At 40.1% G+C, this 16,890-nt stretch overlaps 1 protein-coding gene across 3 annotated transcripts in view; it reads left to right on the forward strand.

Annotated features, from left to right (window-relative positions):
• The window catches only part of WDFY3 (WD repeat and FYVE domain containing 3), a 197,966-nt gene extending 181,740 nt beyond the window's left edge, over positions 1–16,226 (forward strand). For all 3 annotated transcript variants that reach the window (XM_067297390.1, XM_067297391.1, XM_067297392.1), the window contains 10 exons: positions 2,446–2,593; positions 3,471–3,625; positions 4,718–4,876; positions 6,526–6,705; positions 7,786–7,968; positions 8,811–8,907; positions 9,962–10,288; positions 10,900–11,011; positions 11,366–11,563; positions 12,384–16,226. In XM_067297390.1, coding sequence (XP_067153491.1) covers positions 2,446–2,593; positions 3,471–3,625; positions 4,718–4,876; positions 6,526–6,705; positions 7,786–7,968; positions 8,811–8,907; positions 9,962–10,288; positions 10,900–11,011; positions 11,366–11,563; positions 12,384–12,504 — 1,680 coding nt within the window. In that variant the 3' untranslated portion in view covers positions 12,505–16,226. The remainder of the gene's footprint in view (positions 1–2,445; positions 2,594–3,470; positions 3,626–4,717; positions 4,877–6,525; positions 6,706–7,785; positions 7,969–8,810; positions 8,908–9,961; positions 10,289–10,899; positions 11,012–11,365; positions 11,564–12,383) is intronic.
• Positions 16,227–16,890: the final 664 nt, after the last annotated feature.

Below are 16,890 nucleotides of genomic sequence, written 5' to 3' on the forward strand. Positions count from 1 at the left end.
GTCTCATTGCTTGGGAGGAGGCCTAAAAATCACTACCTACCCTTTGTGGCTGCTTTTCTCCTTTTTCTTCCTTGTTCTCTCTTGATAATCTAAACTCTATGTAGTGGCGGCGGGGTTTTCTCCTCTCAAGTAATCATTGTAAGTGACTGCACAGTAATGCTGCTCATACCTGGCCCAGCCGAAGCAAGAACAGTTGAAGGTTGGGCTCTGAGAGCAGGGCAATAGAAGGACATTACAGCTGAGTCCAAGTGAGTGCCTGAATCTTAAGATGTCTGTTAAGGACAAACATACGATTAGACTTGCCAGAGAGCACATGATGTTTTACTAGAGGAAATAGCAGGCTGCAGTAAACGCAGGAGCACTTCAGAGTTTTGTTATGTCACTGGAGCTATTTTGGACTGTTATCCCTTATATATTTTTCAAACTCTCAGATTTCTATCATATGATATGTTTTTGGGTCCAAGAATGGTGTACTGAATGTCCTTGATTCAGATGTTCCTCTTCTTGTGGGGAGACCATCCCAACTACTGTTTCTGCTCCCTGTCAAAATGTCATATCCTAGGAAAGGACTGTCAGTCTGAAAGAGCTTTGGTTCGTAAATCCACAATGACAGGTAGGTGTCGTGGTGCTGACAACCAAGCAAGGTGTCACACAAAGATGGCGTTACCTTCAGTGCCAGCACCGATTTCTCTCGGGGCTGACTTCTATCCATCTCCAAGAGGGTGACACCAGTAACTAGAGAGAAATTTGGCGCCCAGTGGGAATGCTACAGAAGATAGTGAGGATTTGCAGGAGTAAGGACAAAACGCCCTTGAGATCTGAGGCACCAGAGTACTAGCAATGCTGAGTAGGTGCTCAGCACTGATAGAAGCAGCATCACTGATGGGATTACTGGGAGCCTGAATGTCTTGAGAAATGCCCCCTCTCCTTCAGTCATTTTTGGTAGTGAAAGCTGTTGAAGCACGTTTTCATGTGACCTTAGAGTTTTGTTATTGCCCTCTTTGATTTTCCATGAGGAATCTAGAGCAAGATAGCTCAGTGACTTGGCTGCTAGGCACTTTTTCACTCCTTGCCACATGGAAGTGTTACAAGAGGACTGCATCCCCCTCATCATACCTCTTCCCACCAGAAATGCCCATGGTAGTTCAGTTTCCTATTTTAAGGCCAGGATGCAAAACCTTTGAGAGCTGGTGCTAGGTTTGGAGGAGTGGTCTCACAGGCTCTGCCAGCATCCTGAGATCCCACTTTCTAAACAGTCCGGTGAGGCAGAGGAGAGTAACCAAGAGGAACAGTAACTCAGAGGAGAAAGGAGTTATTTTTCTTGCTGGAACTGGAGTACTTTGAGATCAGTTGTTCATGTGAACGTGATGCGATGTGCCCTCTCTCCCCTTCTCTTAGGCCAGCCAGATGGGATGCTGTAGTTCAGGGAGAGCCGAGGCATGTAGGCCTGTTGCACATGCACGCGGGGTATGAGGGATAACAAGTAGTAAAAAAGTGTGTGCGTGCCAAGTAGGCGCTCAGGCTAAAGAGACTCACAGCTCAACTGCCTGAGGCTTATGCATGTTCCCACCACCCTGAATAAGCAAATAGATGACACATCTCGAAGGACTTTAAAGGAAATAGCATTCCTTTCTCTCAGCCTTCGAATTTCACTTCTCTGTTTAGTGTCATATTAGTGTTTTTGTGGAAGGATAGTTGAGATCTACAAAATATTGCTGAAAGCTATGTTTGTTATTTGCATGCTATACAACATAGCATCTACCATCAAAATGTTTATAATGAATTTATAATTTGATAAAGTTTAGTGTGTGTCATTGTTTCTGATAAGCCATGATCATCAATGATCTGCTTGTTTAACTTTGCTCAAGATGTCAGGAATTGGCACTGAAGCAGTAAAATGGAGATTCACTGACTCACTATCACAAGACAGGCAGAAAACAATTACGAGTTAATGTGTTTCTTGTCTATAATTGTTATATGTGGTCCAATGCCTTGCCCACACATGCAGTTATTCTGTTCTTTGGTAGTCTCACTGCCTCCGAGTGTGTGGGCTTCTGTTTGTGGGACACAGTTTGTTTCAAAGCCAAAAATGAGCTTTTGTTTTGCACAGGTTGGAATTTTACACCATGTTATGTATCACTTTGGGGATTTTTTGCTTGCTTTACTGCAACTGTTTTTGCAACTGGATGTAGTTTTAAAAATGTTTTGCACGTTATATCCTAGGTGGATTTTGTATTACTCATGGAAGCATTATTAAAATGGTTAAGTGTCATAAATAATTAGTGAATGCTGAATAGTGAAGCCATGAATGCTGAAAACATTTAAGTAACTTTTGCTGATCTGTGTATTTTTAGAAGCTAAATCAGACACCGTTGATGCTTCTTGAGCTTATGGTCTTGGAAAGCTGCGATATTTTAAAATAAGTAATTTCTTGATGAATTTCAGCTCTTTAAAAAACCACACCCACCAAAGCGTGTTAGAAGCCGAGTGAATGGAGAGGCTGTGGGAACCTCTGTGCCCCCTGGTTCTACAAGTGACAAGATTTTTTTCCATCATTTAGACAACCTGCGGCCATCCCTTGCACCAGTGAAAGGTAAAACTGAAAATGAGCGTATTAACTCCTGTTTCTTTCCTAGAGCATTTGTAGTTCCAGCAGGATAAAGTCACTTTTCGTATTTTACTTTGTTTTCTTTCCTAATGTTCCTAACGTTTATACTTTTGTGACAAAGACACTTAAAATACCCCAGTGCTATAACGTTGTGTTCTTACTTATCTTAAAGTATGCTTGGGATGCACCAAATCTGTACCTATTCAATGTAACTTTTTTAAAGACAGGGATAAAACTGGGTCCAAGCACCTCTTTAAAGTTTTCATTTGAGCAGGTTGTGTCTGAAGCCAATTCCAAAGGTGTCTAGACAATATTCAGGGTACTTTGCTTCTGGGCCTTGGCTGGGCTCAGTTTTTGTGCTTTGCTGTAGCAGAAGGATTCTTTCTCAGCAGCGCCAAGAAGTGCTTAGACTACTGGCAGGAAAGGCTGTTGCTGGTAGTTACACTGAGACCAAAAAGTAGTTGGATGTTGGAATCAGTACCAAAAAATACGTATTTTTAACTGTACTGGAAATGGTACAATCACCTTTAATGACCATAATCATCAGAGAGATGATTTCTGGGTCGTATTAGGCCTGAAGGACAGCTCATGCAATGACTCAGGTGGGAACAGAGCTACCAGAGATCCTCAGGGTGTCATCTCCGTTAGTGATGGTGCTTAGCTGTGTGTGCGTTAGGAATACCACATAAGGTGCCATCATTGCGGCTGTAACTTGGATTTGTGTAATATAAACAACACGGATCCTGTTTCTGTGGAGTGTTGGGGCATTTAAATGGAATCACGAGGGACCACTGCAAATCTGCACAGTGTACTGAGGCTTGTCTGTGTCTGCCATCAAAGGTAACTATTTCTTCTCCTTTAGAGCTGAAAGAGCCTGTGGGACAGATTGTGTGCACTGATAAAGGCATTCTGGCAGTAGAGCAAAATAAGGTTCTCATCCCGCCTACATGGAATAAAACTTTTGCTTGGGGCTACGCAGATCTCAGCTGCAGACTGGGCACCTACGAGTCGGACAAGGTTTGTGATCTGAAACTTGTTTCAGTGCTGAATGTTAACGAAATAAATTGGTTTTCTGTAGTGAAAAATTCCAACGGTGGAGGCTCATTCCACATATGAATGAAATAATCTTTGCTTGTTGAGCATTTGTTTTATTGCTCCCTGTCCAGTGGTCTCCATCAGAACACTAGAAGAATGACATTAACCAGCAAATTACACTATTTTTTTAAAAAAAATTATGAAACATGAATGAATTAAATCCACGCAGTAAAAGCTCATCTCTGGTGTTCTCTCACCAGAGAGAACCATCTTGTGGCAGAGGTTGGAACTGGTTCTGTTCGAGTAAAACCTGTATCTGGGGTAGCCACAATGTCTTAATTATGTCATGGGCCGGCATGCAGGATGGCACTCAGGCTTTTATTTTTATCTGACACAGACAAATTATCAATCACTTTAACAGCTGTGATATGGATGGAAAACTGACTTGACTGTAATCAGGGAGCTGGCAAGATCAGCTGACTTTTTTCTTTTTTCTTTTTTTTTAATTCCCTAAAATAGACAGTCATTTGTTTTTTTCCATTCACTGTCTTTTTCTGCATGCTTGATTCATTTGTTTATAGCATGTGAGTCTATTTGGGAGCTTGGGCTCCGTGTCCTATATATTAGAAAGCATCTAACACATGAGCGTCCAAACTACTTGCAGGTACCAGTAGAGGATTTGGCCCCAGCAAAACACCAGGGTCTAGTTTGAAAGCAGAAGAGTGATGATAGTAACCACAATTGCCAGAGCGAGTGGAGGGCAAATGTGAAATGTCCTCACTGTGTTCTGTGCACAGAGGAAAATTCACCTGTGCTCTCATATCTTTTACAGTGCGATTGTTTGATAAACATTTGGTATGGATTAATACTATTTCTTCACAGTTTGAACTATGCAAGTGTTCGAGCGAAGCCTTTCTCATCTCTTCTGAGCTATTGTAAATCAGAAAATAGATCGATTAATCAATAGTGACTGTGCAAGGTGGCTTTCAAAAAAACCAGCCCTAACCCTGCCATTTTGAAAGGACAAAGCACTAATTTTTGCAAGTAATCTGTCTTCATTTTCTTTATTTTTAGGCAGTGATTGTTTATGAATGTTTGTCCGAATGGGGTCAGATACTGTGTGCCATTTGCCCGAACCCCAAACTAGTTATCACTGGAGGAACGAGCACGGTGGTGTGTGTATGGGAAATGGGCGTCTCCAAAGAAAAGGCTAAAGCCCTGACACTGAAACAGGTAAAATACAATAAAGATGCGTTTTATATGTGAGTTATGTTCAGATGTGAAAGGAGATATGGAAGGGGTATTGCTTACATAGTAAGCCTGGAAACATGACTCCAGGAGACAGTCGGAGAAATAAGCAATCAAAGTACTGACCTGCACTGAAACTAGCAAAGCATGTCTTTAAAGTTGCATCATTTTTAAGGATAGCTGATCACCAGGAACTACTTGGGGAGAGGGGGAATTCGGTGGCACTCTTAACAAAAGTTTACAGTCCTGTTTTGTGTGAAATAATCTGCTTTATTGTGGTGTTGCACATAAAATATACCTGTAAACTCTGTATTGGGGAGGACAGGGAAGGGAGACTATCTTAACTGTTCAAGTTCAAATAGCTTTCTTGGTAATATTTTTGTTCTTTCTTTTAGAAGTTGGCATATTTTAATTAGGTTACTGGATAAAACTCTTTTCTCACTGACAGTAATGTTTGCGAAGCAGAGTTTGCTTGTTCAGGATCATCTTAGTTTGTTCTTGCTTTGTTACTTCAACACATCAACTTTTAATATAACAAGCAAGCACCCGTGCTTTTAAGTCAGTTAAAGCTATGTTCAGAGGAAGTCTTGTCTTATGCATCTATGAAAAAGGCTTAAAATATCATATTAGTTTTGTGTCAGTGTTTTAGGTAGCTAGGTTACAAGTATTATTTTTCCTGCTAGCGTCTTAATAACAGGACATTTTCCAGAGGAAGACTTCAAGTCAAACTTACAAGAAGAAATTTGGATTTATTACATAACTTTTCACAGTTTCCAAAAGTGACTGTCCAAAGTCATGTTTCCAAAGTATGGTACTTATGAACAGTGCAGGACACGATAGCTTGAATTTCAGGGCAGTGTATTTAAGTTGCTCTGCTTTTGTCTACTTGCAAAAATAAGGTCAGAGTATCTGCACGGTCATTTACTGGAGCTCAGCTGACAAGCTATAACTCATTAAGCTGGAATAATTGATCTGTCTTCCAGACTCCTGGTCCAGTTGTTAGGTTAAGCCTAAAATGTGAAAGCAGAATCTACTCAAAGTAGATGCCTCTAATTTTCTTCTCCTCCAAATTAACTTTGCCCTTTCAGTTGCAATTTTCTCTTCTTTTTCTTTGTCTTTCTTAAATATCAGCAGAAGCTTAAATAGGAGCCATTTCATATTTACAATGAATTTATATTATCGGAATCTAATTTCAGGTGGTGCCTGAGCATATACTGCTCCTATAGATGGGCTAGTAATGTAGCTGGAGGAAGCAGGAGGGGTCAGATTTTCTATTTTGGGTTATAAAACCCCACTCATCGATTGTAACACATCCTTTCTTTCTTGTATACATGAGTGGGGGTTTGGGGGGGGGGAGAAGAGTGGGGGCTTGGCAGAAGGCTGTATATCATTCAACCCCTGAAATCAGGACTTTTAACATTACTTTTTAAATGGAAAAAAGAATGACTCCTATCAAAACTTTGATTATGGTAATTCTTGTTGTCTAAATACTTTCATTATCAGTCCATTTAAATCTTTTGATTGGATCATTCATGTTTACATTATCTGCATCTCTTTAGGTAAATGGGTTTAATGTAATAATTTTTGTGCTCTCTCCTGATCGCCATGTATTGTTCCTGATTTTTGTTTTGCAGGCATTACTCGGTCATACTGACACTGTCACATGTTTAACAGCATCACTAGCTTATCACATAATTGTGAGTGGGTCCCGCGATCGCACCTGCATCATCTGGGATTTGAATAAACTTTCATTTCTAACACAACTTCGAGGTCACAGGGCTCCAGTTTCAGCTCTCTGTATAAATGAATTAACGGTAAGAACCAAATGCCATTCACAAAGAGCCTGAGATTGCTAACCCAAAGAAAAACCAACTAGGCTCTTCTGTAGGTTTGGGGAAACTTGTGTAACTCGCCTTAAAATTATATTATGTGCTTTAGGGAATAAATTGTGTCTTTTGTCTGGAGGTGCTCATGAGCCTGTTCCATGCAGAGCAGTTTGAGCCCAACAGGGCCTGTTAACAGGGCCAGCAGCAGTATAATTAGCGCAACATTCAGAGCGAGTTGTCAAACCTGCCACAGCAGCTAAGAAAAGATTTTGATATGTAACCTTGGTTGACTTCTGTTCTCTTATGCTTCATTTCAAGCAGAAGGTATGTTAGATAAAGCTGCAGTTACAACAGTAGTGGAAACAGGCATATCCTAAGAGCTTGTCTCCCTGGTGGTGCTATAAGTTACGAGTTGCAATTCATCCAGCTCCCATGCACATCAGAGCATTTACCTGAATTGAGATTTTATTTAGCTGGGTCCATCAGGGCTGTAGTTTGCAACTGAACTGATGCTAGTGGTTGAACTTGGGATAAAGTGAGGCTGTACTGCAATGAGGGCAAAGCAAGAGGCACAGTTTATTAGCTGCCAATCCAGTTGCTGTAATGTCAGTGTTGTTTTTAGTGAGGTTCCTACTTCCCCTCTGTGCTAATTGAAGTACAAACCATCCCTTGGTCTTTTCCAGATAAGGAAACAAATGAAATTTAAGGCAGTAGATGCTTGTGAAAAAGAGTGGAGGCAATGTGAGCTGGATTATTTTAAAACTGTGGGGGAAAAGTACTGAAAATACTCTGATTTGTCCCTCTGTGAAAGGTGGAGGAGTTAGTCTACTCTCTATATGCTATAAATACAGCACATAAGTTGTTACTAAGTTTGGTTTTCTATGAACAATTTTAAAAATGCATATCATCCTGAAGCTTTATTTAGGTAGCTAAACTCAGCTTATATAGAACTTCTGAAAAGTTCCTGTTTGGACACTGAACTATACAAATAAATTCAGCCTATGTTTTTGTGGCAAAAAAAAAAAGAAGACTCGCATGGAAATATGGAGATGTTACTTGTCTTTCCAGGGGGACATTGTGTCATGTGCTGGCACTTACATCCATGTGTGGAGTATTAACGGCAACCCTACTGCAAGCGTGAACACGTTCACTGGCCGAAGCCAGCAAATCATGTGTTGCTTTGTGTCAGAGATGAACGAGTGGGATACCCAGAATGTCATCGTGACGGGACACTCGGATGGAGTTGTCCGGGTAAGTACCAGCAACTGCTGCTTGGAGAAATAAATATACTCCTTAGTAGTAGGTAGGGAGGTCACGTCTGTGCAGCATAGTGCCCTGGCCAGTACCAAAAGCAGTCCTGCTATACTGGTGTGCTCCACCCAAACAAATGAGCCCTGTGGGAAGGAGGGAGATCCAGGTTAGGTGGACAATGCAGGCTGCTTTTGGTGCTGGAATCAGATTGTGCCATTTCCGCACAGGGTAGTGTGTACTGTGTCCACAGGTTAAATAGACATTGAAGATTCATGGAAAATTCTTTCAGTGAGCTGAGAGTCTTCCAGTTTTTCCTCTCCTTTTCAAGGCATCCACTGTGATCTGGTAACTGGCAAGAGTTAGAAGGATGCATTTTCCTTCCCGCCCTAGTCCAATCACTTTTTTTGGTTGCCAACTTTTCTGCCTGCAGACGGTAGCTTTCATTCTCCAATTTTATTCTGCGCACCTTTGGAAAATTCATTTGTTGCCTAGGAAGAAATCAGGAACTTAGCAGCATCTAACCCGCTTTTTGACACTTTATGTGCAGTCCTGGGTCTGCCTTACGCAGAGTCTACTGGTCAAATTGCAGTATGGAGTGGATTTTTGATTTGAGCAGCTAAGGTCTTAAATAATAGCCCATGCCTTGTTCACTTGTGGTTCAGGCATGAACATAGATTCCTGCCTATAGTATCTACTGACTAAAAACAGGACTCAGAATGGAGATGTGACCTGTCTCTCACGCTATCAGTGCAGATTCACAGTTCTAATAAGCTGTCTTAACTCTAGAAATAGCTCGGAAGCAAGTTAAGAGTTCAGTATGTGCTTTTCCCCTGTCCCTCCAGTTCTGGCGGATGGAGTTTTTGCAAGTACCAGAAACACCAGCTCCAGAGCCTGTGGAGATGCTAGAAATGCAAGAGGATTGTCAGGAAGCACAAATAGGTATGTCTCCTGACAAGTGTTTTGTATTTGTCTTTTATCTGACCTTCTCTACATATAGGTAAAATCCTGTGATTATACAATGCAGAATGGATGTTACAGATTTTGTCTTGACATAGAACAGACATCCCACGTACATTAAAAAAAAAAAAAAAAAAAGAGTTTTCATTCAGTACCTTCCTTATGCTAGTTTTATACTGCTATGAATAAGAAGAAATCATACCCATCCTACCTTTTTTGTGTTTAGAATAAACTTTTCTTTGTGTGGCTGCTTCTGTTACGAATGTACCCAATGAATGCTAACATTGTCAAAAAGCTAAATATTTCTTTAAATAAAATCATAGCATGATAGCAGAGCTAAAACCTAATGATGGAACGGTGTGTTTTTAGACAAGCAATACTGGCTGTATCATTTTCCCTTTTAGGAATAATTTGGTCCATCCTTAATGGGCATTTGTTTACCCAGTTTGTCTTTCTCTCTTCATGTTGTAGAGATGATCTGGATTTGGATCAGAATCTTATGATACTAATATATAAATACATCTCCTTCTTTTCACTAGAAATGTAAACATATTTGGCAATTGCATTTTTTTATATTAGTAAAACCTTTTATTAACAAATATGTATCAGGTTTCTCAGTCAGCCTGGTTCTCGCCATTGTTTAGTGCATTTGGTTGTGTAAGCTTTGCAGAAAGGCAGCAGGAGGTTTTTTGTCTTGCGAACTTGGGCATTTTTTGAAACATTTGCTCAGTGTGTCTACCATAGCCTACCCCAGAAGGACTAAGAGGAAGTGGTACTTGTAGGAAATATCTACAGCTAAGGTGTGCTGTTTTGTGACAGACTGGTGCAAAAAGATGAGCAGTGTGATACCTGCTGGTATTTACGATAGTAAGAGCCATGCAGCTGGATGTCTGCAAAGACGTTGAGAGGCTGGTGTGCGGGTGGTGCCATGGTGGCACCTGTCGGGTTGCAGATAGCGCAACTGCTGAAAAGGAAAAAAGCTCAGGCAGTAAAGCAGTCTTGCTAATATCATTTGCTCTCCTGTTGCACCATCCAGGACAGGAAGCTCAGGAAGAGGAGAGCAGTGACTCCGAGGCAGATGATCCCTGCATCAGCCAGGACATGAAACCGCAGGAGAGTCAGAGTCAACCAAGCAGCACCAGCCACCGGCCAAGGTCGTCATCGAACAGAGCAGCAGCATGGTCAGCAGACAGCGGCTCTGATGACTCAAGGCGTTGGTCGGACCAGCTCAGCCTGGATGAGAAAGATGGCTTTATCTTTGTGAATTATTCTGAGGGACAAGCAAAAGTGCATCCCCATGCTCAGGTTAACCACCCACACCCCAGCTATGCTGAAGCACGGCACTACAGCAAGCTTAAACCAGGTAAACAAAATTGGGAACACTGCCTCTGTCAGATAAATGTACTGCCGGCACTTACCCCTAAGGTTTCCCTCTCTGTCCCTGCTGCTTGGAGCAGTGTTGTATTTTACAGTATAACAGCCTAGGAAACAGATGTCTTTAAATGGTGTTTTTCCCTAGTCAGTTGGGCTTCATGTGTGGCTGATAAATCCCAAAGCAGGGAAGAGAAAAATTTGTATGCCAAGGTTGCATATTGTTCAAGCTTTTCCTAAGAAGCTCTATTTCCCCTCAGTTTGAAATCAGAGTCTGACTTCTAAGAAACGAAGCAATCCTACCTTAGTCCTGTTGTGCTTTGGTACAAGGTTCACCTATGCATGTTACCATCCTCTGCAACTCTCAGCTAGACTTTGGGCAACTAGAAGGCTCTTTGCCTTGTATTCTGTCCTCTCTTTTCTTATGTGCATTGGGGAGCAGTTGAAAATGTATTATCAGTAAGCAAAGCTTGAGTTGTAGAGAGTTGTCTGCCTCTGGGAAGATGATGATTCTTTCTTTTTATAAAATTATGCATGCGTGTGTATGTGAAATAAAAACGAGACCAAGTAAGCTTGCTTTTTCCCCTCCTACTTCATTTCTAGGATACAGATGGGAGCGTCAGTTAGTGTTTAGGAGCAAACTAACTATGCACACAGCATTTGATCGCAAAGACAACGCACATCCAGCAGAAATCACTGCGCTAGGCATCTCTAAGTGAGTAGCTCACAACTGGTTGCCTGAAATGTTTTTTCCGCTTTGACAGTGGATGCAGTATGAACCGGCCATTATCCTTTGTGTAACGCTGTTTTGAGGTGCTTCTCTTTAGAACAGCTTTGTTCAAGGACAGAGATAATAAAATACTAAAATAATTAGATTTATTTCAACTACCATATGTTATAGAGTGTTATCATAGTTCTGTTTCTCTGTCCTACCAGGCTAACTTAAATGTTAGTTACTGCAGCCATAGTTTAACATTATTAAATATTCTAATGTGTAAAATCTGTCATCAGCCTATGTGCATTGCTGTGCCAGAATTGTTGTGGCAATGTTTTTGCTTTTTTCTTGCAGGGATCACAGCAGAATTCTGGTTGGGGATGGCCGGGGCAGAGTGTTCAGCTGGTCTGTAAGCGATCAGCCTGGCCGATCTGCAGCCGATCACTGGGTGAAGGACGAGGGGGGAGACAGCTGTTCGGGCTGCACAGTCCGTTTTTCCCTCACTGAGAGGCGTCACCATTGCAGGAACTGTGGACAGCTCTTCTGCCAGAAGTAAGTCAGCCAACAGTTTCCTTTGGACTCTTTTCCATACAGAATTTTTGGCTGGGTAAAGCTGTCGCATGTCACTGAACTCTGCTGACAGACTGAGGTTTTCTACTTCTTTGCCAAAGCAGAGCTGGTAAAGAAAACACCAGCACTGTCAAAACTTCAGGGGAAAACTAGAAGAGACAGATCAGGCCCTTTATAAAAACAGTTAACTCAACAGCTATCAACAAAGAATTAAATGTTTGCAGTGTGGAAACCTCCTGGTTGCCCATTTGAGAGAGCAAAGTCTCTAGACAACTCTAGACAAATTAACTTTGTGAAAGAAAAAAGAAATTACTTGTTTTTCAGCAAATTGTTCTTCTTGTCAGTCTGCAAGCAACACAGTCATAATCTAAACTGGGTGCAATGCTAATGGTGCTGATTTAGGAGCCAGGAGCATGCAACCTCAGATAGGAAAATATATGACACAGAGGATGAACATGAGCTCCCCTTAGTCAGGAGTGGAAGTGGGAGACTCATCTCTGGTCCGTTGGGTTGGAGACAGTATTTACAACTTCAGCTCTGTAGCTGTAATTTCTGAGTCTAAACTGGTGACTGCTGTTTTTAAGCTACCTCGCGCACAGAACCACGTCATTGATTTTATGATGAACACGCATGTTAAAATCTGCTTGTGCCACATTGTGCTGTGTTTGTCCATCAAGATATGTTTGAACAGATTTCTGGTGTTTAAGTCATTACGATAGTTTTGACACATATTTCCGCACCAGGATAAAAAATGGCCAGGTTGGCAGAGGACCTATGCTCACAGTGTTGTTTTCCTCTACAGGTGCAGTCGGTTTCAGTCCGAAATCAAGCGCCTGAAGATTTCATCACCGGTCAGGGTCTGTCAGAACTGTTACTACAACCTGCAGCATGAGCGGGGTTTGGAGGAAGGGCCCAGGAATTGACAGGGTAACGGCAAACGGAGAGCGGAGCCCCAGGGAACCCAGTCCAGCCCCGCCATCGCTCCAAGAACGAATCACCGGATCATGCAGTGCTCAGAAGGGATTAGAATATTGCCTGTTTACACTTAAGTTTATACTGCATTTTAAGCACTGAAAGTAAAAGGGATCATTGAATTGATTTGTGTTGATTGAAGGTATATGAGGCTAACAGAATATTTAAATGAAGAACAAGGCCCAGGAAGACATGAGTGATGACTACAAATACAATAAAACTGTCAACCTCTAAATCTCTCTGTTGATATGGCTATCAAGAAAATCCTCACTTATTCTAACCACCAGTTCTTGTCTTGTTTTTGTAGAGCTAGTCATCTTTATTGGGGGGAGGGGGGAAGGGGAAGGCTTTTTAGAAGATAGTTGTAAATCTGCCTTCTTCGCAAGCAACTGTGTATATTGTAAATAGGTATAATGGCCTTTTTATCTAATTATGAACTTAACTGCCTGTTACATGGGACTTCAGATTAACCACTATACTTTGTGTGTCATCTTTATCTCATCTATCAACTTAAATATGAATGTTTAAAAAAGAAAAAAAAACCTCAAAGGCATTATGTGTATTTCTGTTAAAAATCCAGTCTGTGCATGTTTGTTCTTTCAGTTGCCCACAGTATCTTAATTTAAATAAGGCTATTCATAGAATTTCATGGATTTTTCAAAAGAGAACTTTTTTTGAGAATAGGACTTGGAGTATTTTATTCTAACTGTAAGATAACCAGGAACTAAATTGTACACTTTTGTTGCATTTTATACCAAACTATTTACCACTTCAGTGTTGTTCATATTTAATGAGGCCTCTTTTATACATATGTCAGAGCTGCAGTTTTGTTAATTACTTAATGTTCGTTAGCAGCTGATTCATGCAGTGCAAGAACCAGCTTTTACCTTCTTTAGTCAATAGCAATTGGCTTGCATATAGCTACAGAATTAATTTCCTGTGCGTAAAATTAACCACTGTTGTCCTGTAGCAATTTTTCAAAAAATGTTTTCAAAAAATATATGGAACAACATAGTCATTGCTCTGTTACTGGGTAGTATTAATAATGTCAGAATTGCTTCTAAAGCCTGTCTTCGCATTTCAGTACATGGCATCAACTTGAGGACAGCAGTTGATTTCCTTTACCGTTTTTAAGTTTTAATACAAATTTAATAGCAGTATTTTTTTTTTTTTTTAACTACTCGGTCATTTATTTTGCACTACGTGTGGGATGAAGTAGAGACACTGACATCCACTGAGAATGGAACACATGCATCAGGCCCATGGACTTATTTTCTGAACGAGGTCTTGACAGTGGTTTTTTTTTTAAAATGTGCGTGTATATATTTTGTAAATGGGTGACAAACTGATATAGATTTAGGTATATTCACAATGGATTCTTTTAAATAATGGTAAGGATGTGACCCAAACCAACAGAAGACAGGTCATGGCTCAGCTCTTGCTCCACTGGCGTTTCTGTGTTTTTTCACTCCAAGCAATGAGATTATCCTTCACTGGTATGATCCGAGCAGAGTCTGGCCCCAGGGCAGCAAGTAGCTAAAACTGACACTGTCCTTCAAATTGCACCGTTAAAAATGGTAGACCCCCTAGGACTGTGTGAGCTTCTTTCAGAGGGTCCTTGGCGCTGCCTGGGCACATCTGTCTTCTCTTGATTTGAGCTTCTAGCGGTGAATAATTTGTTAATCCTGACCACTTACTATTTACCCTGATATCACATGTTTATGCACTGAAGGTTAAATATGTATTTTGATACATGTTTGTTTATTATGTATGTGCTGGTCTGTAAAATTAGATAAATTCCTGTTTTGGTATGTATACTAGGTCCCCAAATGAACAGAAAGGCTTCTTTAGAGCCCTTGCACACTGTTGAGTAAATGCAGGTTTATTTAGATTAGCTGACCCAAATAGATCCCCTTTGAATCCAAGCTGTGATGATCAAGTAGCCACTCTGCATGGCTACCTTGATAGATTTGTCCTTAAAAGCAAACAAACAAAACATCCTCAGTAGGAGTGTGTGGAGCGCTTGAATTCCTGTATTCAGCTGTTCTCTGTAATGTTGCCTTGACCCTTCCCAAAATGGGGCAAAACACAGGCTCATGGCCTGAACCTTTCCAGCTTGAAGAAAAGGCTGTTTTAACACCTGTTAAATGCCCTTGAGTCCACAGAGTTTTCTCCCCTTGCCTCCACTTTTCAAATCAAAACCGTGTTTAAAAAAAAGAAAAAAATTGTTTTCTATGGACTGAAACTTAATTGACTTTTCCAGCCGTGTGATTAAATCCTAATGAAAACAGGGCTTCTGACAATAACGCTAATATAATCTAAACACTAAAACAAAAAGTTGGCATTTAGTACTAATGCGGGGTCGTTAAGATCATGGGCCATAAGTGGAGATGTAGTTAACCATGTTTAACTACACAGGCACGTTGTACCAGTGTTATTCTACGCTTTTTACATTTGGCAGCGTACTAAAAATCCACGGTCATTACTCTTTACAAATTCTGTAGTGTAGAGGTGAATTATTAATTAACACAAATTTGCATTTTGCAAACCAGTAATCGCAACCCTCTGACTTAATTTCTCTGCCGCACTGTTCCGAAAAACACATTCTTGCTTTTAGGAGGTGGAGGGAAAAAAAAAAAACCACCTGCTCATATTTCCTCTGGCAGCTGGTGCTGTGGGCAACTGTTTTGTTCACTTGGGAGTGGCTCTTTTCTTTTTCTTTTCTTTTCTTTTCTTTTCTTTTCTTTTCTTTTCTTTTCTTTTCTTTTCTTTCTTTCTTTTTTTCTTTTCTTTTTTTTTAAGCTTCTAATGCCAATACTTGCTTTGTTTTCCATGTAAAAATTTGTTGGGCAAAAATATACTCATGTACACTAACATTAGTAGACTGTATTCTCTCTGCAAGTACCTCACATGTCTTCTCCTGCCTTGTTCTTTGTAGTATACTTATCCACGTACTCTAACATTTGTATGTAGTGTGCAACTGTAATGTCATGCTTATGAGAGGGGGTTGGCTGCCTCCAGCCCACAGTCATCAGTTCAATAGCAAAACACTTTAGATAAGTTATTTTGCACTTTCTTATGTATAAAATTGGTAGAAACTTATATTTGCTTTGTATCATTTAAAGACTCCTTTTGTTTCAGTAAATGAACTGTGTATAAAATATTTATGCAGTTAAAACTGTTTTTAGAAAGTATTTTTAATTTCAGCAAGTTTGGTTACTTGTTGCATGACTATTAACACAGCTGACTTTTTGTGTCAGTGCAATGTATATTTTTTTTGTCCTGTTATTAACTTGTAAGCCCTAGTTAAATGGCCATTTATTTGTACAGCATCAGGAGTAAATTGAAGATAACTGGCTAAGACTGGAGTGTGGAATTTTGTACTATATTGCAGAATCCAATATCTGTTTTTTGGTGGTTATGTAAAAGGCCTGAAGATTTACTATCTAGTGTGCAATCTGTGATATCTGAATGTTCATTGTATATTTGTCTCCAATGCAAAAAGGTAGAGTAACACAATTACAATACATGATTAAATGCAATAGTTCAGGTACTTAAGTATTTTTTTCATTTCAAATAAATACCTGCTATTTACCACCAAAAAGCTGTTTTGCATTTGTTGAAAGAATTTGAATAAGAAGCAATATTTGCGGTTGAATAAACATTTTTACAATAGGAATGGTAACTAATGAGTAGCTTGTTTCTATATCATGGCAAGGACTACATTCTTATCACTTGTTACAATTTTGCGTTCTGAACTTGAGCACAGTGGTCCACAATGCTGCAACATGAAACCTTATATCTTTATTTGTTTTGCTTTACATGTGTCATTGTAGCACTTGAAGCCAACAGAATTTGACACTATTTAGAAGAATAGGCTCTACCAATATACAGAAAACAGACAGTAAAGAATGATTAAAGTCGTGCTCCAAAAGGAAAATTGAAGAGGAGGAAATACCAAAATCTAATTTAAATCATCCTCCCCAAGGAGAGAACAACTTCTAAAGCAGAACTTGACCTTATCTGGTGGGACGTAGCTTAAGATCCAGAAATGTTGAAACATTTTATTCATTCTTTCATCCATTTTTATGCTCGTTTTTAAGCTGCTAATGCTAGAGAATGTGATTTTCATTTTGGCAGTTAACTTATTTGCCAACACGGATGGCTGCTAACAGTTTTCCTCTAATTAAAAAACAGGCTTTGAATTTGGAGCTACTGTGTTCCTTGGCTGATTAACATCAGAATTGACGTTCATGATATTTGTCAGTAAGCGGTTTCTTTAGCTGTAAAAGAAAAAATAACTTCTACTGATGAACTTAACTATCTATGCATACTGC

This window comes from Apteryx mantelli, chromosome 5 (genome assembly GCF_036417845.1).
Source record: "Apteryx mantelli isolate bAptMan1 chromosome 5, bAptMan1.hap1, whole genome shotgun sequence".
In the NCBI taxonomy this organism is placed as follows: domain Eukaryota; kingdom Metazoa; phylum Chordata; class Aves; order Apterygiformes; family Apterygidae; genus Apteryx; species Apteryx mantelli.